The sequence below is a fragment of the Anomaloglossus baeobatrachus genome, chromosome 1 (assembly GCF_048569485.1).
Source record: "Anomaloglossus baeobatrachus isolate aAnoBae1 chromosome 1, aAnoBae1.hap1, whole genome shotgun sequence".
Taxonomy (NCBI): Eukaryota; Metazoa; Chordata; class Amphibia; order Anura; family Aromobatidae; genus Anomaloglossus; species Anomaloglossus baeobatrachus.
In genome coordinates, this window is record NC_134353.1 from 654782856 (window position 1) to 654807457 (window position 24602).

The window sequence follows — 24602 nt, forward strand, 5'->3', positions numbered from 1 at the left end:
AACAAAGAAACCTCCCCAAGAGGCGCAAAGGGGGGTTTCCGGGAACCGGGAGGACCGGATTAAGGTCCCAGGGCTCCATAGGCCGCCGGAAAGGCGGAATGATGTGAGATGCGCCCTTAAAGGAGCGCACCGGAGCCAGCCGGACGATACGCCGCTGGCACATACTGACAGAGCCGAGACCTGTCCCTTAATGAGGGATAGTCCTAGCTGTAGACCGGACTGTGGAAGGGACAGGAGGGTCGGCAAGGCCAAAAAGGTCAAAGGACACTTTGGAGCTCGAGTCATAGCGGAGATGACTTCAGGAAGGATACCAGAAGTCGCCAAGATCCGGGACTCAAGAGCTACGCCGTCAATCTGAGAATCCAGAATTCTGATGGAAAAAACGGACCTTTTGAGAAAAGGTCTGGACGGTCCGGAAGATGCCATGGCAACCCAACGGACAGAAGGAGCAGGTCAGAGTACCAAGCCTGCCTGGGTCAGTCTGGAGTATGAGAATGACCCGATGGCCCTCTTTACTGATCTTGCGCAGGACTCTGGACAAGAGGTAGAGGGTAAAATACGTAAAGAGACGAAGCTGGGGTCAAACATGAACCAGTGTGTCTACCGCAAAACCTGAGGATTGTGGACCACGGTTGGACAGCTGAAATAGTCTGCCTCGCAGTTTTCACATCTAGGATGTGGGCTGCGGATACGGTGGACTAGGAGTCCCTTGTCCACTGAAGAATGTTGAGCCGCCAAGATTGCCAGGCGGCTGAGTGTCCCGCCCTGGAAGCTGATGTAGGAAAAACGCTGTCACGTTGTCCGACTGGACTCGAATGTGCCTAGCCGCCAACAGATGGTGAAGGCTTAGAGAGCTAGAAATACAGCTCTGATTTCCAGCACATTGATCCAGAGGGCTGATTCGGACAGAGTCCAAGCGCCCTGCGCTCCACGGTGGAGATATACTGCTCCCAAGGCGGATAGACTAGCATCCTGGTGAGGCTCACCCGGGACGGGGCCAGGAAGGAGCGCTCCTGAGACAGAGTGGCCGAAGCCACCACTGAAACGAGCCTCTGGTCAGTGGCGAAGCCACCACCCCGTGGGAGGAGGGAGTTCGCTTGTACAGCGGAAAACATCCAGTCTCAGAGGACGCAGGAGAAACTGGGCAAGGAATCGCTTCCATTGATGCCACCGTCTGACCAGCACCTGTATATGGTGTCTGATAGAACGACGCCGACCGCCAGCGGAGGGACTACTGATCGACTAAGAGCAGCTTCACAAGTGCCGATAGAGTCTCGAATTGCGTCCCTGAGAACCTCTGGTTCGAAGTCAGAGTGGACTTGGGCAGAAAGACAAGCCACCCGAATAGGTTAGAGTGGCGAGAGTGAGCGAAGCACTCTGCTAAGAGTCAGCACTGGATGAAGCCCCGACAAGAAGGCCGTCCAGGGCAAAAGATCACTGCCAATCCCTAGGGGTGCAGGACCCTAATCACAGCTGCCCCAATGAGAATACTCGAGGGGCCGTGGCTAACCCCAAGGGAAGAGCCACGAATTGGACCACTCCGATTGTCAAAACGTAGTCAACGCTGGTGTGAAACTGCGATTGACCCCTGCAGATAGGCATCTCTGATGCCGATGGCTGCTAGGGAATCTCCTTGGGTTCTTGATTGATCCGGTGAAAAACACACGGAACAAGATCGAGACTCCATGTGAAAACGCCACACCTGACTATGCTTGAAAAGCTAAAGATCCAGGTCGGAAGGCACCGCCCTCTTCGGGGACTAGGAATAGATTTAAGCAAAAATCTCAGAACCGTTCCCAGTCGGGAACCGGTACAATTACTCCATTGGTCTGCAAGAAATGCCACGGCCTGTGAGAAGGCGGCGGCCTTGGAGCCGGGAGGAGTTGACAGAAAAAATCTGTTTGGCGGGTGGACAGAATTCCATCCTGTAGCCATGGGAGATATAATCCCGCCCCCACTGAACGGAGACGTGTAAGAACCATACGTCGCCAAGTGGAGAGAGCCTGCCACCGACCAAGGAGGTTGTTGGCGTGGCTAGATAGCTCGGAGGAAGCTGGCTCAGTGGCAGCATCTCCTGCGGTCTTCTGAAGACGCAGCTTCGAGCCATTTGGTTCTATGAACCTAGGCCGAGCTAGAGGACGATCAGATGGAAGAACGGAAACCACCGAAACCTCAACTGATTCCTGCCCTGGACAGGTTCCCTGGTTTAGGATTGTGGCGAGGAAGCACACTCCCCGCCAAGAGCTTCCTTAATTTCACCCAGCTTGGTTCCGGGGAAACTGGGCCCACCAAGGGGGAGCCCAGCCAGGAACCTCCATAGAGGCATCTGCCTTCCAATTTCGAAGCCACAGGAGCCTGCGGATAGCGAGGAAGGTAGCCCAGACCACCGCCGTGCGGCGTCTAGCATGGCAGACCTGGCAGAGGATGAAAAGACTGAAGTCTGGAGTTCAGGCAACCGTTTTGGGCATAGAGTCCCTGTGAGAGAATGCATCTCCTCCAGAGAAGCAGAGAAGTTACAAAAAACCGCACTGCTGTAAGCTGAGGAGAACAAGCTCCTGCCGTTCCCATACCGACTTGGCCCAAAGGACAACCGGGCGGACCGCAGAACCTTAAGTGAGGAGCCATCAGCCACTGACATAACGGTCCGGGCTGAGCCACCTGAAGTGAATGAGCCCACTTCTTGACCACCATGGGTGGACAGGGGAAACACAGTCCTCAGAAACACGCTTCATCTCAGAGCGGAGTGAGGTCCAGTACAAAATTAATGTACGGTAGAATCCTATAGAGGTGCCGTCAGCCACTGATACAACTAACCGGGCAGTCTAGACCGGAGTGGCTACCCTCTCTGAAGGGAGGGGGAGACAGGCAGCAGAACCCCGCTGTGGGGTCTGCAGGATAGGCTGTGGGCTTGGACGCAGCGGGCTGAAAACTGGAGTGGTTAAGTAACACACTCCTTGACCTGCTAAAGGTAAACTGTGCCTTTCTGCCAGCGGGGAATACTCCCCTGATCAGGCGGACACAAGAATAATGGACGCAAGCCAATCATTCGCATCTGCGTCACCTACGGACGGATCAATGTACATAAAGTAGCGTCCGTGTCCGCGGTAGAGACATCTTCCTCGTCCGGTGAATCAGCTCGTAATCGGAGCTGCGGGACGGGGAGGACAGGGGACCCTGCGTCTCCCTGTCAGGAGAACGGGGTCTGAGCCCAGAAGGAGAGTCCCTTGTGAGCTTGGCCGAGCGAGCAGAAAACGCCCTGAGAGGGGAACTGCATGCTCAGCAGATGCCGGGACAGCCGACCCCTGGAAATAGGAATCCTATGGGGGTCAGCCACCAAAACCGGAGCAGCTGGAGGGACCATTAATGAGCCCCCATGCTGAGGGGCCACAGTGGTTAGGAGCTCGGTATAGCCGTACGAGACTACCTGCAGTGGATAATAAAGAAACAGCCTGCAGCCTCGCTCTGTGAGACATGCTGCAGAGGTGGGGGCTCTGTCCAGCATGCGTAGAATACCCAAGACAGGGGTTCAGCCTGGGGGGACTCCCACCTAAGAACCATTACAGTGTGCCGGTTCAGGCAATATGAGGTTACATGCAGCACATGTAGAGTACAGCCTTGTAGCTTTGCTGCTAGAGTGAGACATGCTGCTGAGGGGGAGATTCTATGATAAAGAATTAACTCCTTCAGCATGCCTGAGAGTGTCATGCTGCTGAGGAGGAGATTCTATGATAAAGAATTAACTCCTTCAGAATGCCTGAGAGTGTATAAAAAGTGCACAACCAGGGGTTGTGACTTATCAGGCCATATTATGAGTGCCCTCCGGATTCCAAGCCTGGACCCTCAGCCAGTATTCCCTCCCTGTGCTGCAGGGCAGCCAGCGCCGACCAGTGTACTAAGACGCTGGAAAATGGCGCCAGAGTGAGGGGGGGAGGCGGGGGTTAACCCAGGAGCGGGAATCGGAGGGCGAAGGAGATGTACAGGGGAGGGAATCATCACCTCAAAACGGAGCGTCCTCCCCTGTGCAGAGCGGCCGGCGGGCGGCTCTGCAGCGTCCCCCTGCATGCCTGACATGCAGGGGAACGAAACGAAACTAGGCCGCGGCTGAAGCCGGGGCCTAAAGTTATGCATGCGGCCGAAAATCAGGCCTCATCGGCGCGGTTCTCAGTAAAAACTGTGGAACCGGCCGGAAACACAGTAAACAAAGCAGCATTATTCAGCAATCACTGTCCCCCCCAATAAAAGTGCCCCACATGCAGAAAGACCCTCTGAATAAACGTCTCTATACTTAGCTTTGAGACGCAGGGTCCAGTCCCTGTGGGGTGGGGGTCAGTGCTCCGTCCAGCAGGGTCCTGCACAAGGGCTGCGGATGGAGGCCGGTCTCCTGCAAGGCAGTGAGAACCGTGTTGGCTCCCACTTCAAATCAGAGCCCCTAAGGGATGTTGAAGGAGCGCGGCATGAAGGGCTCCTGCCCTGAAGTCAACCTTAACAGCACTGCCGCCAGGGGAGTGTGAAGGGACATGCCGGGGGTCCAGTGGACCCGCTTTTCTTCCAAATCTTTGTAAAAAATGAAAAATCAAAAAGGGATGCATGTGTGTGTGTGGATCCTCCTGACACAAAGCAAGAAACTGGCTAGGACTGGCTAGCAGGGGGTGTATATGCTAGGAGGGAGGAGCTACACGTTTTGAGTGTAGTAACTTTGTGTGTCCTCCGGGGGCAGTAGCTATACACCCCATGGTCTGGGTCTCCCATAGGAACGATAAAGAAATTCTCTTTTCATCGTTCCTTATGGGAGACCCAGACCATGGGACGTCTCAAAGCAGTCCATGGGTGGGAAATAAACAAAACTGAGAAGTAGGCAAAACCTAACTTCACAAATGGGCGACAGCCGCCTGAAGGATGCGTCTGCCCAAGCTCGCATCTGCCGAAGCATGAGCATGCACTTGGTAGTGCTTCGAAAAGGTGTGCAGACTAGACCAAGTGGCAGCCTGACAAACCTGCTGAGCCGTAGCCTGGTGCCTGAAAGCCCAGGAGGCACCGACAGCTCTGGTCGAGTGCGCCTTAATCCCCGGCGGAGGGGGCACCTGAGAACACTGGTAGGCATCAGAGATGGCCGACCTAATCCAACGAGCTAGGGTCGGTTTAGAAGCCAAGAGACCCTTGCGCTGACCTGTGGTTAGCACAAAAAGTGAAGTGCACCGCCTAAAAGCGGCGGTGCGTGACACATAGATTCGGAGCGCCCGCACCAAATCCAAGGTATGCAACACCTTCTCAAAGCGATGCACAGGGGCCGGACAAAGGGAAGGCAATGAAATGTCCTGGTTAAGGTGGAAAGAAGACACCACCTTAGGGAGAAACTCCGGAGTCGGACGGAGAACCACCTTGTCTTGGTGAAACACCAAAAAAGGTGACTCCGAAGAGAGCGCAGCCAAATCAGAGACTCTCCTGAGAGAAGTTATGGCTACTAGAAAAACCACTTTCTGTGAAAGTCTAAACAAATGAACCTCCCTAAGAGGCTCAAAGGGGGGTTTCTGTAAGGCCGTGAGGACTAGATTAAGATCCCAGGGATCCAAAGGCCGCCGGTAGGGAGGAATGATGTGAGATGCGCCCTGCATGAAGGTGCGCACCTGAGCCAGTCGGGCGATACGCCGCTGGAATAATACCGACAGAGCCGACACCTTTCCCTTAAGGGAATTGAGGGACAATCCTAGCTGCAGACCGGACTGTAAAAAGGACAGAATGGTCGGCAAAGAGAACGGCCAAAGAGCATGGCCGGAAGAGCGACACCAGGACAGGAAAATCTTCCAAGTCCTGTGGTAAATCTTGGCCGAGGAAGACCTCCAAGCCTGAGTCATAGTGGAGATGACCTCAGAAGGAATGCCTGAAGCTGTCAGGATCCAGGACTCAAGAGCCACGCCGTCAATCTGAGAGCCGCAGAATTCTGGCGGAAAAACGGACCTTGAGAGAGAAGGTCTGGGCGGTCCGGGAGATGCCACGGCATTTCTACGGACAGACTGAGCAGATCTGGGTACCAAGCTCGCCTGGGCCAGTCCGGAGCAATGATTATGACCCGACGGCCCTCCATTCTGATCTTGCGCAGAACCCTGGGCAAGAGAGCCAGAGGGGGAAACACATAGGCCAGACGGAACTGAGACCAATCTTGAACCAGCGCGTCCGCTGCGAAGGCCTGAGGATCGTGGGAGCGAGCCACGTAAACCGGGACCTTGTTGTTGTGCCGGGATGCCATTAGATCCACTTCCGGAGTGCCCCACTTGCGGCAGATTGACCTGAACACTGCCGGATGCAGGGCCCACTCGCCGCTGTCCACGGTTTGACGGCTGAGATAATCGGCCTCCCAGTTTTCTACGCCTGGGATGTGGACTGCGGATATGGTGGACTTGGAGTCCTCCGTCCACTGAAGGATTCGTTGAACCTCCATCGCCAGGCGGCTGCGAGTCCCGCCCTGGTGATTGATGTAGGCAACCGCTGTCGCGTTGTCTGACTGGACTCGGATGTGCTTGCCCGCCAACAGGTGGTGAAAGGCTACGAGAGCTAGAAGAACAGCCCTGATTTCCAGCACATTGATCGAGAGGGCTGATTCGGACGGAGTCCAAGTGCCCTGTGCTCGGTGGTGGAGAAATACTGCTCCCCAGCCGGAGAGGCTGGCATCCGTGGTGAGGATCACCCAGGACGGAGTCAGGAAGGAGCGTCCCTGTGACAGAGAGAGGGGCCGAAGCCACCACTGAAGAGAGCTCCTGGTCTGCGGCGACAGATAAGTCAATGGGGTACATAGAGGTAGCGTCTGAACCCACAGTAAAAGTATCCTCCTCGCCCTGCACCTCAGCTCGTGAATCAGAGCCGTGGGACGAGGAAGGAGAAGGGTCCCTGCGTCTCCGTTTAGGAGGACGGGGTCCTAAAACATGCTCTGAGAGCTCTGCAGAGCTCGGAGCAGCAGAGGCGCCCTGAGAAGGGGGCTGATGCATGGTCAGCAGAGTCCGGGACAGCTGTCCCATGGAGTCGGCAAAAGACTGGGAGATAGCTCTGGAAAAAGATGCTACCCAAGCCGGGGGTTCAGCCACCGGGGCCGGAGCAGCCGGGGGGACCCCTGAAGAGGCTCCAGGCTGAGGCACCACCATGTTAGAGCAGGCATCACAATGTGGATCGTGCTCGGCTCAGACAGAATGAGCTTACATGCAGTGCATATAGAGTACAGCTTAGCAGACTTGCTCCTAGTGACAGACATGCTGCTGAGGTGGAGGCTCTGCAGTAAAGAATACACTCCTATAGAATGATCCCCTGAGAGTGTATAATAAAGCCCACAACCAGACCGCTTATTTTGTGTGCCCTCCGGATTCCACAGCTCGGACCCCCAGTGGATGCAGCAGCTGCAGCAGCCAGCTCCGATCAGTGTGAGAACGCTGATAAAATGGCTCTGGAGTGAGGAGGGGGGTCGGGGATTAGCCCAAGAGCGGGAATCCGGAGGGCCAAGGAGAGATACAGGGGAGGGAAACATCTCCTCAGAGAGGAGTGTCCTCCCCTGTGCTGATCGGCCGGTGGGCGGCGCCGCACTGTTCCCCTGCAAGGCTGACATGCAGAGGGAATGAAACAGAAACTAGGCCGCAACTGAAGCCGGGGCCTATATTTTTACATGCGGCCGACGAGCAGGCACCCTCGGCGCGGTTCTCAGGAAAAACCCAGAGAACCGGCCGGAATTCACAGCAAAGTCAAAAGACACACTCTCCCCACAATAAATATACCCGGGACCCTTGAAAAACGTCTCAATACTTAGCTTTTGAGACGCAGGGCCATGTCCCTGGGGGGGGGGTTACACGCTCCGTCCAGCAGGATCCTGACAGGGCTGCGGATGGAGACCGGTCTCCTGCAAAGCAGAGAGGACCGTGATGGCTCCCACTTAAAGCCAGAGCCTCAGAGGATGGTGAAGGAGCACAGCATGTGAAGGCTCCAGCCTTGTAAAGTCAACCTTAACAGCACCGCCGACACAGTGGGGTGAGAAGGGACATGCCGGGAGTCCAGACTGGACCCGCTTTTCTTCCATATCTTTGAATCAAAAATCTTAAAAATGAAAAATCAGAGAATGCATGTGTGTGTGTGACCTCCTGGAACACAAAGCATTGAACTGGTTAGATTGTCATCCAGGGGGTGTATATAGCCCGGAGGGAGGAGCTACACGTTTGAGTGTAGTACTTTGTGTGTCCTCCGGAGGCAGAAGCTATACACCATGGTCTGGGTCTCCCATAAGGAACGATGAAGAAAGAAAAACGTTTTGGTACTGCGTTAGCCAGTTGAGGCAAAACTGGCTAACACGGTATCACAACTACAAAATTTTAATTCTGTTTATCTCACTGAGAGCAATCAAACAAAATTTTATATCATTGGGTGATGAAAACAAAAAGATTATACTACCCCAAAATTTTGTTTTAGCACCATATTTTACATTTTCCCACAGGGAAATAGGTAAGAATGGCACCAAAATGAGTCACATTTTCTGCTGAGCGTGGCAATGCACCATATGTGGCTGTACTTAGCAACATGATGAGACTCAGAAGGGAAGGAGCTCTATTTGACTCAGGAGAAATTTTCAGAATTTACAGAAATGCCAAACATAAACACTATAAGGCTAGTTTCACACTTGCGCTATTTTGACGCAAAAGGGAACAGTCAGTAATGTAGTACAGTTCATTTATTTACAGTGGAAGCGCGTTAATATGCCGCGTGTGTGTGTCATGCAGTACCCGCTTGTGTCCACATGGTGTCGCGCTTCCACTGTAAATAAATTAACTGTACTACATTACTGACGGATTCCGTTTGCGTCAAAATAGCGCAAGTGTTAGTGGGGCCTAAAAATGGTTAATGCACACTGTGGGGCTCAGAAGGGGGGGGGGATTAGTTTTGTTTGTGAACCTAGTGGAAGCTTATATAAGGTACATTTTACATATAATTCTGGATCACATTTATCACATGCTCTACGCTGAGCACTTACATAGGGGTATACATCTTATGAATGATGTGATTCAGATGCCACCCCTGAGGGATCCATTCCATATAATGAGGTAGCAGAGTTACTCTCGATTCCATCTGGCCTCTGGTCAGCATTGTCTTTTTCAGAAATGCACAAAACTGTGGTTATTCGCACTTTTCTACACACTTAAAAAGATGGACACTGCTGCATCACAGGACAGACTGAAGGCGAGGTGACTCCATCTGCCTCATTATAGGGAATCTTCCATCAGGGACATTGTCATCTATTTCAGAGATTTACTATAAACTTCGGTGTAAGCGCTCAGCGTAGCTCGCATGAAAAATGTTAGTCAAGCCTTACTGCGATCTTTGGGAAGAAGAATGACTAAATCAAAGGAGGTCAAGAATTGCTTTTTTTTTTACACTATTCACCAGGCAGTATAAGTGATTGGACAGTTTTACTCTTTCAGTGGTGCGATTGCAGAGATACCAGATATATATGCTATATGCCTTTTTTAGGTTTTGCTACTATCACAACCTTCTAAATGTTGCAATAACTACCTGAAGGTGTTAACTATTGTGACAGTTTTATATAGAGTGGGTTGTTCACAAAGCGGCAGTAAAAAAAACGGATTTTTGGGTACTCACCGTAGAATCGTTTTCTCTTAGCCATCATTGGGGGACACAGGACCATGGGTGTTATGCTGCTTATCCATAGGAGGACACTAAGTAGATGCAAAAGCATAGCTCCTCCTCTGCAGTATACACCCCCTGGCCGGGCCAGGCAGTCTCAGTTTTAGTACACAAGCAGTAGAAGAAAAAAGCAGTAAAAAAACTTCTCAACAGAGGAACATGAGAAAAGAAGAGTCAAAACCAAATAAGGTACTGAGAGAACCAAGGCCCCGCAGGGCAAGAGGGTGGGTGCTGTGTCCCCCAATGATGGCTAAGAGAAAACGATTTTACGGTGAGTACACAAAAATCCGTTTTTCTCTGACGCCTCATTGGGGGACAAAGGACCATGGGACGTCCTAAAGCAGTCCATGGGTGGGAAACATAAAAGAAGACAACACAACCCAAGGACTAGGAACCAGTCCCAGACAGCCTGGAGCGCCTACTAAGAGAGGTGCTCTACTGCCGTTTGCAGAATTTTCCTACCCAGATTTGCCTCAGTTGAAACCTGGGTATGGACTCTGTAATGCTTTGAAAACGTATGTAGGCTAGACCAGGTCGCAGCCTTACACATCTGTTCCATTGAAGCCTGATGCCGAATGGCCCAGGAAGCGCCAACTGCTCGCGTGGAATGAGCCCGCAGCTCACTAGGCATGGGCTTGAGTTGCAGGTGGTAGACTTCCTGGATCGCAGAGCGAATCCAGCGAGCCAGAGTCGCCTTTGAAGCTGCCTGTCCCTTCTTAGGCCCCTCATGAATGACGAACAAAGAGTCCGTTTTCCTAAAGTGGGCAGTCCTGGATATGTAATATCTGAGAGCTCTGACGAGGTCTAACGAATGCAGAGACCTTTCCACCCTATGAACTGGGTGTGGACAAAATGAAGGCAGAACAATGTTCTCGTTCAAATGAAACGGGATAAGAACCTTTGGAAGGAAATCCGGAAGGGGGCGCAGAACCACCTTGTCCTGGTGAAAGATCAGGAACGGCTCGCAGCAACAGTGCTGCTAGCTCCGAAACCCGTCTGATGGACGTAATTGCCACCAGGAATGTTACCTTCCAGGACAGAAGAGCTAGGGAGGATTCCTTGAGGGGTTCAAAGGGAGACCTCTGGAGACCGTCCGGAACGAGGTTGAGGTCCCATGGGTCCAGCGGCCGTTTGTACGGGGGAACTAGATGGGAAACGCCCTGGAGGAAGGTCTTGACTTGCGTTTTTTGAGCCAGGCGGCATTGGTAGAAGATTTAGAGCGCTGAGACCTGCCCTTTAAGGGAACGGAGAGCCAACCCCGCTTGCAAGCCAGACTGTAGAAAGTAGAGAATTCTGGGGATCGCCAGAGGCATAGGCTGGACGTTAGTTTCTCTGTACCATGAAAGGAAGATTTTCCACGTACGGTGGTAAATGCGGGATGAAGCAGGCTTTCGGGCGCTGATCATGGTGGAAATAACCGCGGGGGAGAATCCCGCTCTTGTTAATACCCAGGTCTCAATGGCCATGCAGTCAGCTTCAGGGCTCTGGAGTTCTGATGGGAAATGGGCCATTGGGTCAGCAAGTCTGGGATGCTTACGAGGCGCCATGAGCAACTGTACTAATTCTTATTACCAGGCGCACCTGGGCTAGTCCGGTGCTATTAGTATCACCGGGACTCCTTCTGCCTTGATCTTCCTGATTACTCGCGTCAGCAGGGTCAGAGGCGAAAAACATGTAAGGTACACGGAAGCGACTTCAAGAGACTAGAGCATCCGCGCCGATGGACTACGGGTCCATCGGATGTCTGGAAGGCGCCACGGTGCGTCTGTGAGCATTTGTACTAATTCGGCGTACCAGGCGCGCCTGGGCCAGTCCGGTGCTATCAGTATCACCGGGACTCCCTCTGCCTTGATCTTCCTGATCACCCGCGGCAGCAGGGGTAGAGGTGGAAATATGTAAGGCAGGCGGAAGTGGTGCCAGGAGCAGACTAGAGCATCCGCGCCGATGGACTGCGGATCGCGTGACCTGGCTATGAACGCGGGTACCTTTGCATTAAACCTTGAGGCCATTAGGTCCACGTCTGGTGTGCCCCAGCGAGTGCAGATGTGTAGAAACACATCTGGGTGGAGAGACCATTCTCCGGCGGCCAGGCCTTGGCGACTTAGAAAGTCTGCTGCCCAGTTCTCTACCCCCGGTATGTGTACCGCTGATATCACTGATCCCGTTGATTCGGCCCAGCTGAGGATCTTGTGGGCCTCGAGATAAGCCGCTTTGCTGCGGGTGCCCCCCTGCCGATTGATATAGGCTACAGCTGTCGCATTGTCCGATTGGACTCGAATCTGACGACCCGCTAGCAGAGGGCAGAACGCTCTGAGCGCGAGGAAGATCGCGCGGAGTTCAAGGGTGTTTATGGGTAGGGAAGACTCCTGGGGCATCCAATGTCCTTGAGCAGTGTGGTGCCGGTACACTGCTCCCCAGCCTAGGAGGCTGGCGTCCGTGGTCAGGACCAGCCAGTTCACTGGGAGAAAGGATCTCCCCTTCGATAGGGATGAGGACCGAAGCCACCAGCGGAGTGCGTACCTGACTGAAGGCGTCAGGTGAAGATGTCTGTCCAGGGAGAAGGGGCTCTTGTCCCAGGCCGCTAGAAGGGCTAGCTGCAGTGGGCAGAGGTGCAGTTGAGCAAAGGGTACTGCTTCCATAGCCGCCACCATCCTGCCGAGCACTTTCATGCTGAATCGAATGGAGCGAGACGGAGGACGTAGAAGGCAACGTACCGCTCATAGAAGAGCGATCGCCTTGTCCTGAGGGAGAGGGATCAAGCCCCGACGGGTGTCCAGGGACATGCCCAGGAAGGTGATGGATCGTGAGGGGACCGGGGATGATTTGTCCAGATTCACTAGCCACCCTAAGTGTGATAGGGTGTCCACAGTGATCTGTACGCTGGTTGAGCAGTCGCGGAAGGAGGGGGCCTTGATGAGGAGGTCGTCCAAGTAAGGGAGAACGACCACTCCCCTGGCGTGAAGGACGCTCATGGCGGCCGCCATGACTTTGGTGAAGACCCTTGGTGCGGTGGCAAGGCCGAAGGGTAGAGCTACGAATTGAAAGTGGGAGTCCTGAATTGCAAAGCGGAGGAAATTTTGGTGATCTGGGGCGATGGGTATCTGCAGGTACGCGTCCTTGATGTCTATGGATGCGAGGAATTCTGTGTTGAAAGAGCCGCAGTCGACCTCCTACAATGAGTGTGTCTTCCGGGGCGCCGAAGGAGTGATGAGGGGGTAAAACGTCGTGGCCGAGTCTCCCTAGTCCTGGACTGTTTCGGTCTAGGCTGCCATGACGAAGTAGGTTTCGGGGAGAGCTGAGGTCGGTCCCTGCGTAGTCCGCGGCTGGTGGCAGGGACAGCACGGGGTGTCGACCAACCAAATGAGTTCCGAAAGGAGCGGAACGAGGACTGTGGACGTCTGGGGAAGGATGTCCTGGACTTCAGCTGGGGGAAGGAGGTACTCTTTCCTCCTGTGGCGTCAGAAATTAGCTTGTCCAGACGTTCGCCAAACAATCGAGGCCCGTGAGAGACTTCTTGGAGGCAGAGTCCGCTCGCCATTGTCGGAGCCAGAGAGCTCTACGGATGGCTATGGTATTTGAGGCGGCAAACGCTGCGCAGGTAGCAGCGTCCATGGAGGCCTGCATGAGGTACTCCGCCGCAGCGGCAATTTGAGCTGTTACCTCTGTGAAGGTATGAGGGAACTGGGATTCATCAAGCGAAGGGTTAAGTGATTCTGCCCAGACCGAGATTGCCTTTGCGACCCACACAGAGGCAAAGGAGGGCGAGAGGGAGGAACCCGCAGCCTCAAAAGCAGAGCGGGCGAGGTGCTCCACCTGTCTGTCGGGTCCTTGATGGAGGAACCATCGGGTAAAGACAAGAGCGTCTTTGTGGTAAGGCGGGAGACCGGGGGGGTCGACCGAGGGCGGATCGGCCCAGCCCTTAGGGGCAGGTGAGGCAAAAGGGTACCGGGACTCCATGAGTTTTCGATTACCGAAGCGCCTGTCAGGCTTCTCCCTTTGCTTTGTGAGTATATCCTGAAACTCAAGGTGATCAGCGAAAACCTTTTGGGGTTTCCTTGCCCTCTTAAAGGAGACCACATGGTCAGTGGTAGTGGATGGGGGATCCTCCACATGCAGAGTTTGGTTGATTGCTGCTATAAGGGAGTCTATTGCAGTTTGATCATCTGATAACAGAAAGTAGTAGATAGGGATGTTAAACCGCGCCACTGACTCAGCCGATCCAGGAGATTAATGGATAGGTGTTGCTTTAATTCATTACACAGATCAGGTCAACGCGTTTCGGGAGTCGCAGCTCCCTTCATCAGGACAGTCTGGCAAGCAAAACACATCACAGGGATGTGTTTTGCTTGCCAGACTGTCCTGATGAAGGGAGCTGCGACTCCCGAAACGCGTTGACCTGATCTGTGTAATGAATTAAAGCAACACCTATCCATTAATCTCCTGGATCGGCTGAGTCAGTGGCGCGGTTTAACATCCCTATCTACTACTTTCTGTTATCTGCTAACCTTGGGTCCGCTGCCGTGGCTTGGATACTTTTATATGCTGGTATAGGCGTTGTGACTTTCACAACCCCTATAGGTGAGTAAGACCACCCTCCTTGATTTTCCCCAATTGTCTGGGGTAAGACCCTATTGCGCTTTCTTTCCACAGTGTTTTTCTCAGTTTGATCATCTGGGGAGGCTGAAACCAAGGAATCCTCCTGGTACAAACAGCATTCTCCCTCCTCCAGCTCTTCAGAAGCCGTGGAGCGTGTGGGAGAGCCTGCCCTGTGTGCTTCCGAGGGAGAGCCCGCTGGAGACACTCGGCCGTGTGCTCTTTTCCTGATCCCTGCAACCGGTGAAGCATGTGCCCGGATTACCTCAGAAGGATCCTCCATAGGGGTATCCTTGGGCTGCGTTCCGTCCAGGGGCCCAGAAGGGTGTGGAGGACGACATTGCATAGCCAGAACCAGGTTCTGTGACAGTTTTTCCATGGATTGGGACAGAAACTGTGCCCATTCCGGTGGGCTGGGAGCCCTAGGCTCTGGGCTGACGGTTGCGGCGGTGGTGGCAGGGGGGTCTTGGAGGGCTATAGGGGCACAGGACTCACAGAGAGAAGAGGTGCGTTTACGTGGTAGCTCAACGTGGCAGGCAGTGCAGGCTGAATAATAGACTATGTGAGCCTTAGCCCTCTTAGTGCCTTTTGAATTCTGCATGTTCCTGATAGGAGTATGCTAGGAGGGGGAGCAATGCTCAGCAAAGCTACAGTAAGCAGCCCCTTACCAGAATCAGCCGATAGCTGGAGATCTTCCCTTTCCTGGGGGGGCGGGGCTTAGCGCGGCCACGGGGGGCGGGGCTTAGCGCTAAAAGAGCGCGAAGAAGTAGTCAGTGTGCCCCCCCCCGCTGTGGGTAGTAAAAAACGTCGGGAAAGGAGCTTCTGATAGTTTTCCTCCCTCTAATCAGCACACAGTGTGTCACTGGTGGTTATCAGCCGGCTTTTCTGCTAGATCAAATAAACAGAGCAGATAATAAACAGGGCGAGTCCCTGAGCTCTGTGATTCTCTAGCCACCCCCTCCCCCCTGCCACCGGGAAATTATCTGTGCAGGAGTTTGTAAACAGGAGGGACTTCCCCCCCCATCTCCAGCCAGCAAGCTAGGGAAAAGTTAACACTGTGTTCAGGATTCCTGGGGCTCTCTTCCTTGCATTAGCCAGGGACTTTCTCATAATAAATACTGTATATTCAGCCCTGGGAGCCTTTCCTGCACAGCCTTTTCTCCCTTTTTCTGGAAAACCAGTCAAGGGGATCTCACCTTAAACACTGCTTCAATCCAGGCAGTGACAATAGCAGAGTCAGCTTGCTGTATCCGGTCACAACGGTGCCATATTCAACTCAGAGCCTGCAAATAGGGGCTGAGGAATTGATGCCATATTCAACTCAGAGCCTGCAAAGAGGTGCTGAGGAATTGTGCCTCTGCCCTGGGCTTTGGAAAATCGGTGTCTATGGAACCCGTCGTCCAGCCCAGGATCCAGCGTCGCGGGAGGGGGTACGTGTAGGCAACACTTCACGTTCCCGCCCGTTGATGGTAGTGGGAGATCGGTCCCAAAAGGAAACAGTCGCCCTCAAAAAATAACAAACCTTGAAAGGAAGTGCCTCCTATAGACACTAAGCTAAAACTGAGACTGCCTGGCCTGGCCAGGGGGTGTATACTGCAGAGGAGGAGCTATGCTTTTGCATCTACTTAGTGTCCTTCTATGGATGGGCAGCATAATACCCATGGTCCTGTGTCCCCCAATGAGGCGTCAGAGAAATCTGTACTTTTTCGTTTTTGGGGGTTTCTTTTACATAAAATATATGTAATTTATTAGTATATTTTTTCATCCTTTATTTCCTTTTTAAACTTTTTTTTTTTTTTTTTTTTTTTAGTCCCAGGACTTTTACATTGCAGGACATTAGATCAGTGACTGGCACACAGACAGGACCTCACAGGCATCCGTATCTTGGCGACCCCAGGGCCATTACATGTCACGGGTTTACCATAGAGACCATTGGTATAGCGCAATCACGTTGTGCCGATCGGAGCAGAGAGGGAACTCCCTCCCTCTACGAGCAAATCGATGTTACTGTGGCTACTGACATCATAAGAGTTAAACAGCCACGATCAGTACAAGCACAGATCGTGGACGTTAGCTGACACTTGCTGATGATTTTTCCGGCTCTGCTTGTAAGCGGCCAGATCGTAGCACCGTATACAGGCGGCGATTTGCGGAAATGCGCCTCCTCCAGCACCGCACATGTATGGCAGTTGTTGTGAAGGGGTTAAAATTAGTTATATTGACCCCTCCCCCTTCTTTAGACGGCCAGGAATGTTTAACTCATGAAATAAAATATGTTTTCACCTATTTTCTGCAGTCTAAACCGGGGGTCCATCTGATAGTAAGGTGCATGATTTTTGTGGTCAGCATGCGGTTAGTGTGGAGGTTTTTTTCCTTACAATTTTACCAGAAGGTTTTTGATAAAAATACGCATTTAAAAAAAAAAAATGTATATTTAAATTTGAACAAAAATACTATTGTGGCAGCTGTTATATTAATAGGATAGCTCTCAATGTTTAATTTCAATTATTTTTCTTCTTTCTTTTGCTTATACCTCTCAGTAACTGGAGATCCTTCAGGCTTGCGTGATATGACATATCGGCAACTAAGCCCAGCATCCTTAACCATCTGATCACCAAGAAACTCAGCGAGGCGCTTGGCAGTACTAATAGATGTAGATTTTTGCTCCCCATAATCCTCAAGCCGCCGAGACATGGAACGGTTTTCAGAGATCAATTCAAACAGCTCAGAATCTGGCATATTGGCAGCCTGAATAGGAAAGAAAACAGTTATAAAAAGGACACAAAATATGACAATATATAAAAAAATATTGCATATGATAAACTTGCCTTTTAGAGTACGAAGCATATCAGATATATAATAATGTATATACATGCATCAATTCAGCGGCACATTTACAGTTAGGTCCAGAAATATTTGGACAGTGACACAAGTTTTGTTATTTTAGCAGTTTACAAAAACATGTTCAGAAATACAATTATATATATAATATGGGCTGAAAGTGCACACTCCCAGCTGCAATATGAGAGTTTTCACATCCAAATCAGAGAAAGGGTTTAGGAATCATAGCTCTGTAATGCATAGCCTCCTCTTTTTCAAGGGACCAAAAGTAATTGTACAAGGGACTCTAAGGGCTGCAATTAACTCTGAAGGCGTCTCCCTCGTTAACCTGTAATCAATGAAGTAGTTAAAAGGTCTGGGGTTGATTACAGGTGTGTGGTTTTGCATTTGGAAGCTGTTGCTGTGACCAGGCAACATGCGGTCTAAGGAACTCTCAATTGAGGTGAAGCAGAACATCCTGAGGCTGAAAAAAAAGAAAAAATCCATCAGAGAGATAGCAGACATGCTTGGAGTAGCAAAATCAACAGTCGGGTACATTCTGAGAAAAAAGGAATTGACTGGTAAGCTTGGGAACTCAAAAAGGCCTGGGCGTCCACGGATGACAACAGTGGTGGATGATCGCCGCATACTTTCTTTGGTGAAGAAGAACCCGTTCACAACATCAACTGAAGTCCAGAACACTCTCAGTGAAGTAGGTGTATCTGTCTCTGAGTTAACAGTAAAGAGAAGACTCCATGAAAGTAAATACAAAGGGTTCACATCTAGATGCAAACCATTCATCAATTCCAAAAATAGACAGACCAGAGTTAAATTTGCTGAAAAACACCTCATGAAGCCAGCTCAGTTCTGGAAAAGTATTCTATGGACAGATGAGACAAAGATCAACCTGTACCAGAATGATGGGAAGAAAAAAGTTTGGAGAAGAAAGGGAACGGCACATGATCCAAGGCACACCACATCTTCTGTAAAACATGGTGGAGGCAACGTGATGGCATGGGCATGCATGGCTTTCAATAGCACTGGGTCACTTGTGTTTATTGATGACATAACAGCAGACAAGAGTAGCCGGATGAATTCTGAAGTGTACCGGGCTATACTTTCAGCCCAGATTCAGCCAAATGCCGCAAAGTTGGTCGGACGGCGCTTCATAGTACAGATGGACAATGATCCCAAGCATACAGCCAAAGCTACCCAGGAGTTCATGAGTGCAAAAAAGTGGAACATTCTGCAATGGCCAAGTCAATCACCAGATCTTAACCCAATTGAGCATGCATTTCACTTGCTCAAATCCAGACTTAAGACGGAAAGACCCACAAACAAGCAAGACCTGAAGGCTGCGGCTGTAAAGGCCTGGCAAAGCATTAAGAAGGAGGAAACCCAGCGTTTGGTGATGTCCATGGGTTCCAGACTTAAGGCAGTGATTGCCTCCAAAGGATTCGCAACAAAATATTGAAAATAAAAATATTTTGTTTGGGTTTGGTTTATTTGTCCAATTACTTTTGACCTCCTAAAATGTGGAGTGTTTGTAAAGAAATGTGTACAATTCCTACAATTTCTATCAGATATTTTTGTTCAAACCTTCAAATTAAACGTTACAATCTGCACTTGAATTCTGTTGTAGAGATTTCATTTCAAATCCAATGTTGTGGCATGCAGAGCCCAACTCGCGAAAATTGTGTCACTGTCCAAATATTTCTGGACCTAACTGTATAATTAACAGAATCCAGAAGATAACATGGAGCTACACGGTAAATGGCTCTGGTTTTGCCTTCTATTAGCAGCTTAAGATTTTCTAAATCTGTGATGCGATGTAATAATTATACACAAGTTTGGCCAATCACCTTGCTGTAAAGCACATCCAGCCAGTAATCTGCCACCTTGGCGACAGAAGCATAGACCTCCTCCAATGTGCTCCCCTTGAGGAAAGCCTCAAACACAGAAGACTGGAATATCTTGATCAGCTGCAATTCTCCTCTTCTCTTTACTTCAAACCCTTTAAGCTCAGCAAGGGAGCCATCTTCATTAAACACAGCATACCTATGGAGGTAACAGATTGTAAGAAAAAAAAAAAACCCGTACAAGACAAGCATGCTGAGGGTAGGAATTGAGTAAACTGAAATACTTAACTCAGCCATTTCACAGACCCAAATACGAGATAGTTTAGTTAATGTAGCCTAACATATATTAATAAATGCTTTTGTTTCTTACTAACATACATATTGTATAGTGATTTTTCTTAATACAGAATGCTAGCACATGTAATTCAAAGATGGCGCCTGCATCGTGGACAATGCCTAAGGTGATAAGGAGATTGAAAGTTTGGAACAACCAATCCAGTAAAGACTATGCAAGTTGCTACACGCCCTGAGCCCGACCTGCGATATTTAATTGGACTATATATTTTGTCTACACCCTTTTCTTAACTAGAACTATAAAGTTTTCTGAACAATAAACGGAGACAGAATCTCTGGCATCTGTCATGGAGAAGGTTCATAACTGACTCGTAGTCCGTTATTTTATTCTCGAAGTGTACACATGACATAATAATCTGAACACGGCAGTCAGACCTTAAGAGACCCATTGTAGCCTCACCTCAACAAGCGTACCACGGTTCCTAGTGCGCATGACAATAATACTTTAGTTAGATCCCTGTGGCAAGCTTAGTCATCTGTAAAATACAACTAGCTATGTTTTTGGATCTATGGAATGAAGGGAATTTTGTTTACTTACCGTAAATTCCTTTTCTTCTAGCTCCAATTGGGAGACCCAGACAATTGGGTGTATAGGCTATGCCTCCGGAGGCCGCACAAAGTATTACACTAAAAGTGAAAAATGCTACTTGCTAATTTGAACATGTGAATAATGAATTGCATACCTGCCATGAATATTAGGAAAAAGGAGATATTTAGCAATCGCATTGATCAATGTAACTGAGCCCCAAGGCCTCGTCAAGGCATATCTCTATATTGGGGTCCCTAGCTCTGTGACCCTAACTGTGTGTCATCTCATTGCAATTAAAAACTGCTATGGGTGGAGAGGGGTAACTAAGGACTTTCTTATATAGGAGATGGAAAACACATGGCCGAAAGGGGCGGAGCTGTGTTCACATTCAGAAAAAAAAAAAAAAATTAGCAAGTAGCATTTTTCATTGTATATTCCAATATTTGTCCATATGCTTGAGGCATTATACTATTATCTAAGTTTGATGTGCAGCCTTATCCGTATATAGTATGTAATTTTTGGCTTGCACTCATAATATATATATTAGTGCTCACTTCAGTTATCCTATTCAGTTATATGTAGTTTTTTTTCTGAATGTGAACACAGCTCCGCCCCTTTCGGCCATGTTTTTTCCATCTCCTATATAAGAAAGTCCTTAGTTACCCCTCTCCACCCACAGCAGTTTTTAATTGCAATGAGATGACACACAGTTAGGGTCACAGAGCTAGGGACCCCAATATAGAGATATGCCTTGACGAGGCCTTGGGGCTCAGTTACATTGATCAATGCGATTGCTAAATATCTCCTTTTTCCTAATATTCATGGCAGGTATGCAATTCATTATTCACATGTTCAAATTAGCAAGTAGCATTTTTCATTGTATATTCCAATATTTGTCCATATGCTTGAGGCATTATACTATTATCTAAGTTTGATGTGCAGCCTTATCCGTATATAGTATGTAATTTTTGGCTTGCACTCATAATATATATATTAGTGCTCACTTCAGTTATCCTATTCAGTTATATGTAGTTTTTTTTCTGAATGTGAACACAGCTCCGCCCCTTTCGGCCATGTTTTTTCCATCTCCTATATAAGAAAGTCCTTAGTTACCCCTCTCCACCCACAGCAGTTTTTAATTGCAATGAGATGACACACAGTTAGGGTCACAGAGCTAGGGACCCCAATATAGAGATATGCCTTGACGAGGCCTTGGGGCTCAGTTACATTGATCAATGCGATTGCTAAATATCTCCTTTTTCCTAATATTCATGGCAGGTATGCAATTCATTATTCACATGTTCAAATTAGCAAGTAGCATTTTTCATTGTATATTCCAATATTTGTCCATATGCTTGAGGCATTATACTATTATCTAAGTTTGATGTGCAGCCTTATCCGTATATAATGCTGCTAGCTCAGACACTCTCCGAAGTGAAGTGACTGCTACTAGGAAAACCACTTTCTGCGAAAGGCGTGCGAGAGAAATATCCCTCATTGGCTCGAACGGTGGTTTCTGAAGAACCATCAGCACCCTGTTCAGATCCCAGGGTTCCAACGGACGTTTGTAAGGAGGGACGATGTGACAAACCCCCTGCAGGAACGTGCGTACCTGTGGAAGTCTGGCCAAGCGCTTCTGAAAAAACACAGAGAGCGCAGAGACTTGTCCCTTAAGGGAGCCAAGCGACAAACCCTTTTCCAATCCGGGCTGAAGAAAGGACAGAAAAGTGGGCAAGGCAAATGGCCAGGGAGAAAAACCCTGATCAGAGCACCATGACAGGAATATTTTCCACGTCCTGTGGTAGATCTTGGCGGACGTTGGTTTCCTAGCCTGTCTCATAGTGGCAATGACCTCTTGAGATAATCCTGAAGACGCTAAGATCCAGGACTCAATGGCCACACAGTCAGGTTGAGGGCCGCAGAATTCAGATGGAAAAACGGCCCTTGAGACAGCAAGTCTGGTCGGTCTGGTAGTGCCCACGGTTGGCCGACCGTGAGATGCCACAGATCCGGGTACCACGACCTCCTCGGCCAGTCTGGAGCGACGAGGATGGCGCGGCGGCAGTCGGCCCTGATCTTGCGTAACACTCTGGGCAACAGTGCCAGCGGAGGAAACACATAAGGGAGTTGAAACTGCGACCAATCCTGAACTAAGGCGTCTGCCGCCAGAGCTCTGTGATCGTGAGAACGTGCCATGAATGCCGTGACCTTGTTGTTGTGCCGGGACGCCATTAGGTCGACGTCCGGCATCCCCCAGCGGCAACAGATCTCCTGAAACACGTCCGGGTGAAGGGACCATTCCCCTGCGTCCATGCCCTGGCGACTGAGAAAATCTGCTTCCCAGTTTTCCACGCCCGGGATGTGAACTGCGGAGATGGAGGCCGTGGCTTCCACCCACATCAAAATCCGCCGGACTTCCTGGAAGGCTTGCCGACTGCGTGTTCCTCCTTGGTGGTTGATGTAAGCCACCGCTGTGGAGTTGTCCGACTGAATTCGGATCTGCTTGCCTTCCAGCCACTGCTGGAACGCTTTTAGGGCTAGATACACTGCCCTGATCTCCAGAACATTGATCTGAAGTGAGGACTCTTGCCGAGTCCACGTACCCTGAGCCCTGTGGTGGAGAAAAACTGCTCCCCACCCTGACAGACTCGCGTCCGTCGTGACCACCGCCCAGGATGGGGGTAGGAAGGATTTCCCCTTCGATAATGAAGTGGGATGAAGCCACCACCGAAGGGAAGCTTTGGTTGCCTGAGCGAGGGAGACGTTCCTGTCGAGGGACGTCGGCTTCCTGTCCCATTTGCGTAGGATGTCCCATTGAAGAGGACGCAGGTGAAACTGCGCGAAAGGGACTGCCTCCATTGCTGCCACCATCTTCCCCAGGAAGTGCATGAGGCGCCTCAAGGGGTGTGACTGACCTTGAAGGAGAGATTGCACCCCCGTCTGTAGTGAACGCTGCTTGTTCAGCGGAAGCTTCACTATCGCTGAGAGGGTATGAAACTCCATGCCAAGATATGTCAGCGATTGGGCCGGTGTCAGATTTGACTTTGGAAAATTGATGATCCACCCGAAACTCTGGAGAGTCTCCAGAGTAGCGGTGAGGCTGTGCTGGCATGCCTCTTGAGAGGGAGCCTTGACCAGCAGATCGTCTAAGTAAGGGATCACCGAGTGACCCTGAGAGTGGAGGACCGCAACTACTGCAGCCATGACCTTGGTGAAAACCCGTGGGGCTGTCGCCAGGCCGAACAGCAGTGCCACGAACTGAAGGTGTTCATCTCCTATGGCGAAGCGCAGGAAGCGCTGATGCTCTGGAGCAATCGGTACGTGGAGATAAGCATCTTTGATATCGATCGATGCAAGGAAATCTCCTTGGGACATTGAGGCGATGATGGAGCGGAGGGATTCCATCCGGAACCGCCTGGCCTTGACGTGTTTGTTGAGCAGTTTTAGGTCCAGGACAGGACGGAAAGACCCGTCCTTCTTTGGAACCACAAACAGGTTGGAGTAAAAACCGTGACCCTGTTGCTGAAGAGGAACAGGGACCACCACTTCTTCTGTCTTCAGAGTGCCCAGCGCCTGCAGAAGAGCATCAGCTCGCTCGGGAGGCGGAGATGTTCTGAAAAATCGAGTCGGAGGACGAGAGCTGAACTCTATCCTGTAACCGTGAGACAGAATGTCTCTCACCCAACGGTCTTTTACCTGTGGCAGCCAAATGTCGGAAAAGCGGGAGAGCCTGCCACCGACCGAGGATGCGGTGTGAGGAGGCCGTAAGTCATGAGGAAGCAGCCTTGGTAGCGGCACCTCCGGCGGTCTTTTTAGGGCGTGACTTAGACCGCCATGGATCGGAGTTCCTCTGATCCTTCTGAGGCCTTTTGTACGAGGAGAATTGGGACCTGCCCGCACCCCGAAAGGACCGAAACCTCGACTGTCCCCTCCTCTGTTGGGGTAATTTTGGTTTGGCCTGGGGTAAGGATGTTTCCTTTCCCTTGGATTGTTTGATGATTTCATCCAGCCTCTCACCAAACAAACGGTCGCCAGAAAATGGCAAACCGGTTAAGCACTTTTTGGAAGCCGAATCTGCCTTCCATTCCCGTAGCCACAAGGCCCTGCGTATTGCCACCGAATTGTCGGCTGCAACCGCCGTACGGCTCGCAGAGTCCAGGACAGCATTAATAGCGTAGGACGCAAATGCCGACGTTTGAGAAGTTATGGACGCCACTTGCGGCGCAGACGTACGTGTGAGTGCGTCAATTTGCGCTTGACCCGCTGCAATAGCTTGGAGTGCCCATACGGCTGCGAATGCTGGAGCAAAAGACGCGCCGATAGCTTCATAGATGGATTTCAACCAGAGCTCCATCTGTCTGTCAGTGGCATCCTTGAGCGAAGCCCCATCTTCAACTGCAACTATGGATCTAGCCGCCAGTCTGGAGATTGGAGGATCCACCTTGGGACACTGAGTCCAGCCCTTGACCACGTCAGGGGGGAAGGGATAACGTGTATCCTTAAGGCGCTTGGAAAAACGCTTATCTGGACAAACTCGGTGTTTCTGGACTGCCTCTCTGAAGTCGGAGTGATCCAGAAACATACTCGTTGTGCGCTTGGGGAACCTGAAACGAAATTTCTCCTGCTGAGAGGCTGACTCCTCCACTGGAGGAGCCGAGGGAGAAATATCCAACATTTGATGTATGGACGCGATAAGATCATTCACTATGGCGTCACCATCAGGAGTATCAAGGTTGAGAGCGGCCTCAGGATCAGAATCCTGATCAGCTACCTCCGCT

General features: G+C 50.7%; 1 protein-coding gene across 1 annotated transcript in view; it reads right to left on the reverse strand.

Annotated features, from left to right (window-relative positions):
* POLE (DNA polymerase epsilon, catalytic subunit) overlaps positions 1 to 24602 on the reverse strand; it is a 239812-nt gene that overhangs the window by 99164 nt on the left and 116046 nt on the right. Inside the window, exons 25-26 of the mRNA XM_075319950.1 lie at positions 18945 to 19140; positions 16796 to 17010 (exon numbers count right to left, since the gene is read on the reverse strand). Coding sequence (XP_075176065.1) covers positions 16796 to 17010; positions 18945 to 19140 — 411 coding nt within the window. The remainder of the gene's footprint in view (positions 1 to 16795; positions 17011 to 18944; positions 19141 to 24602) is intronic.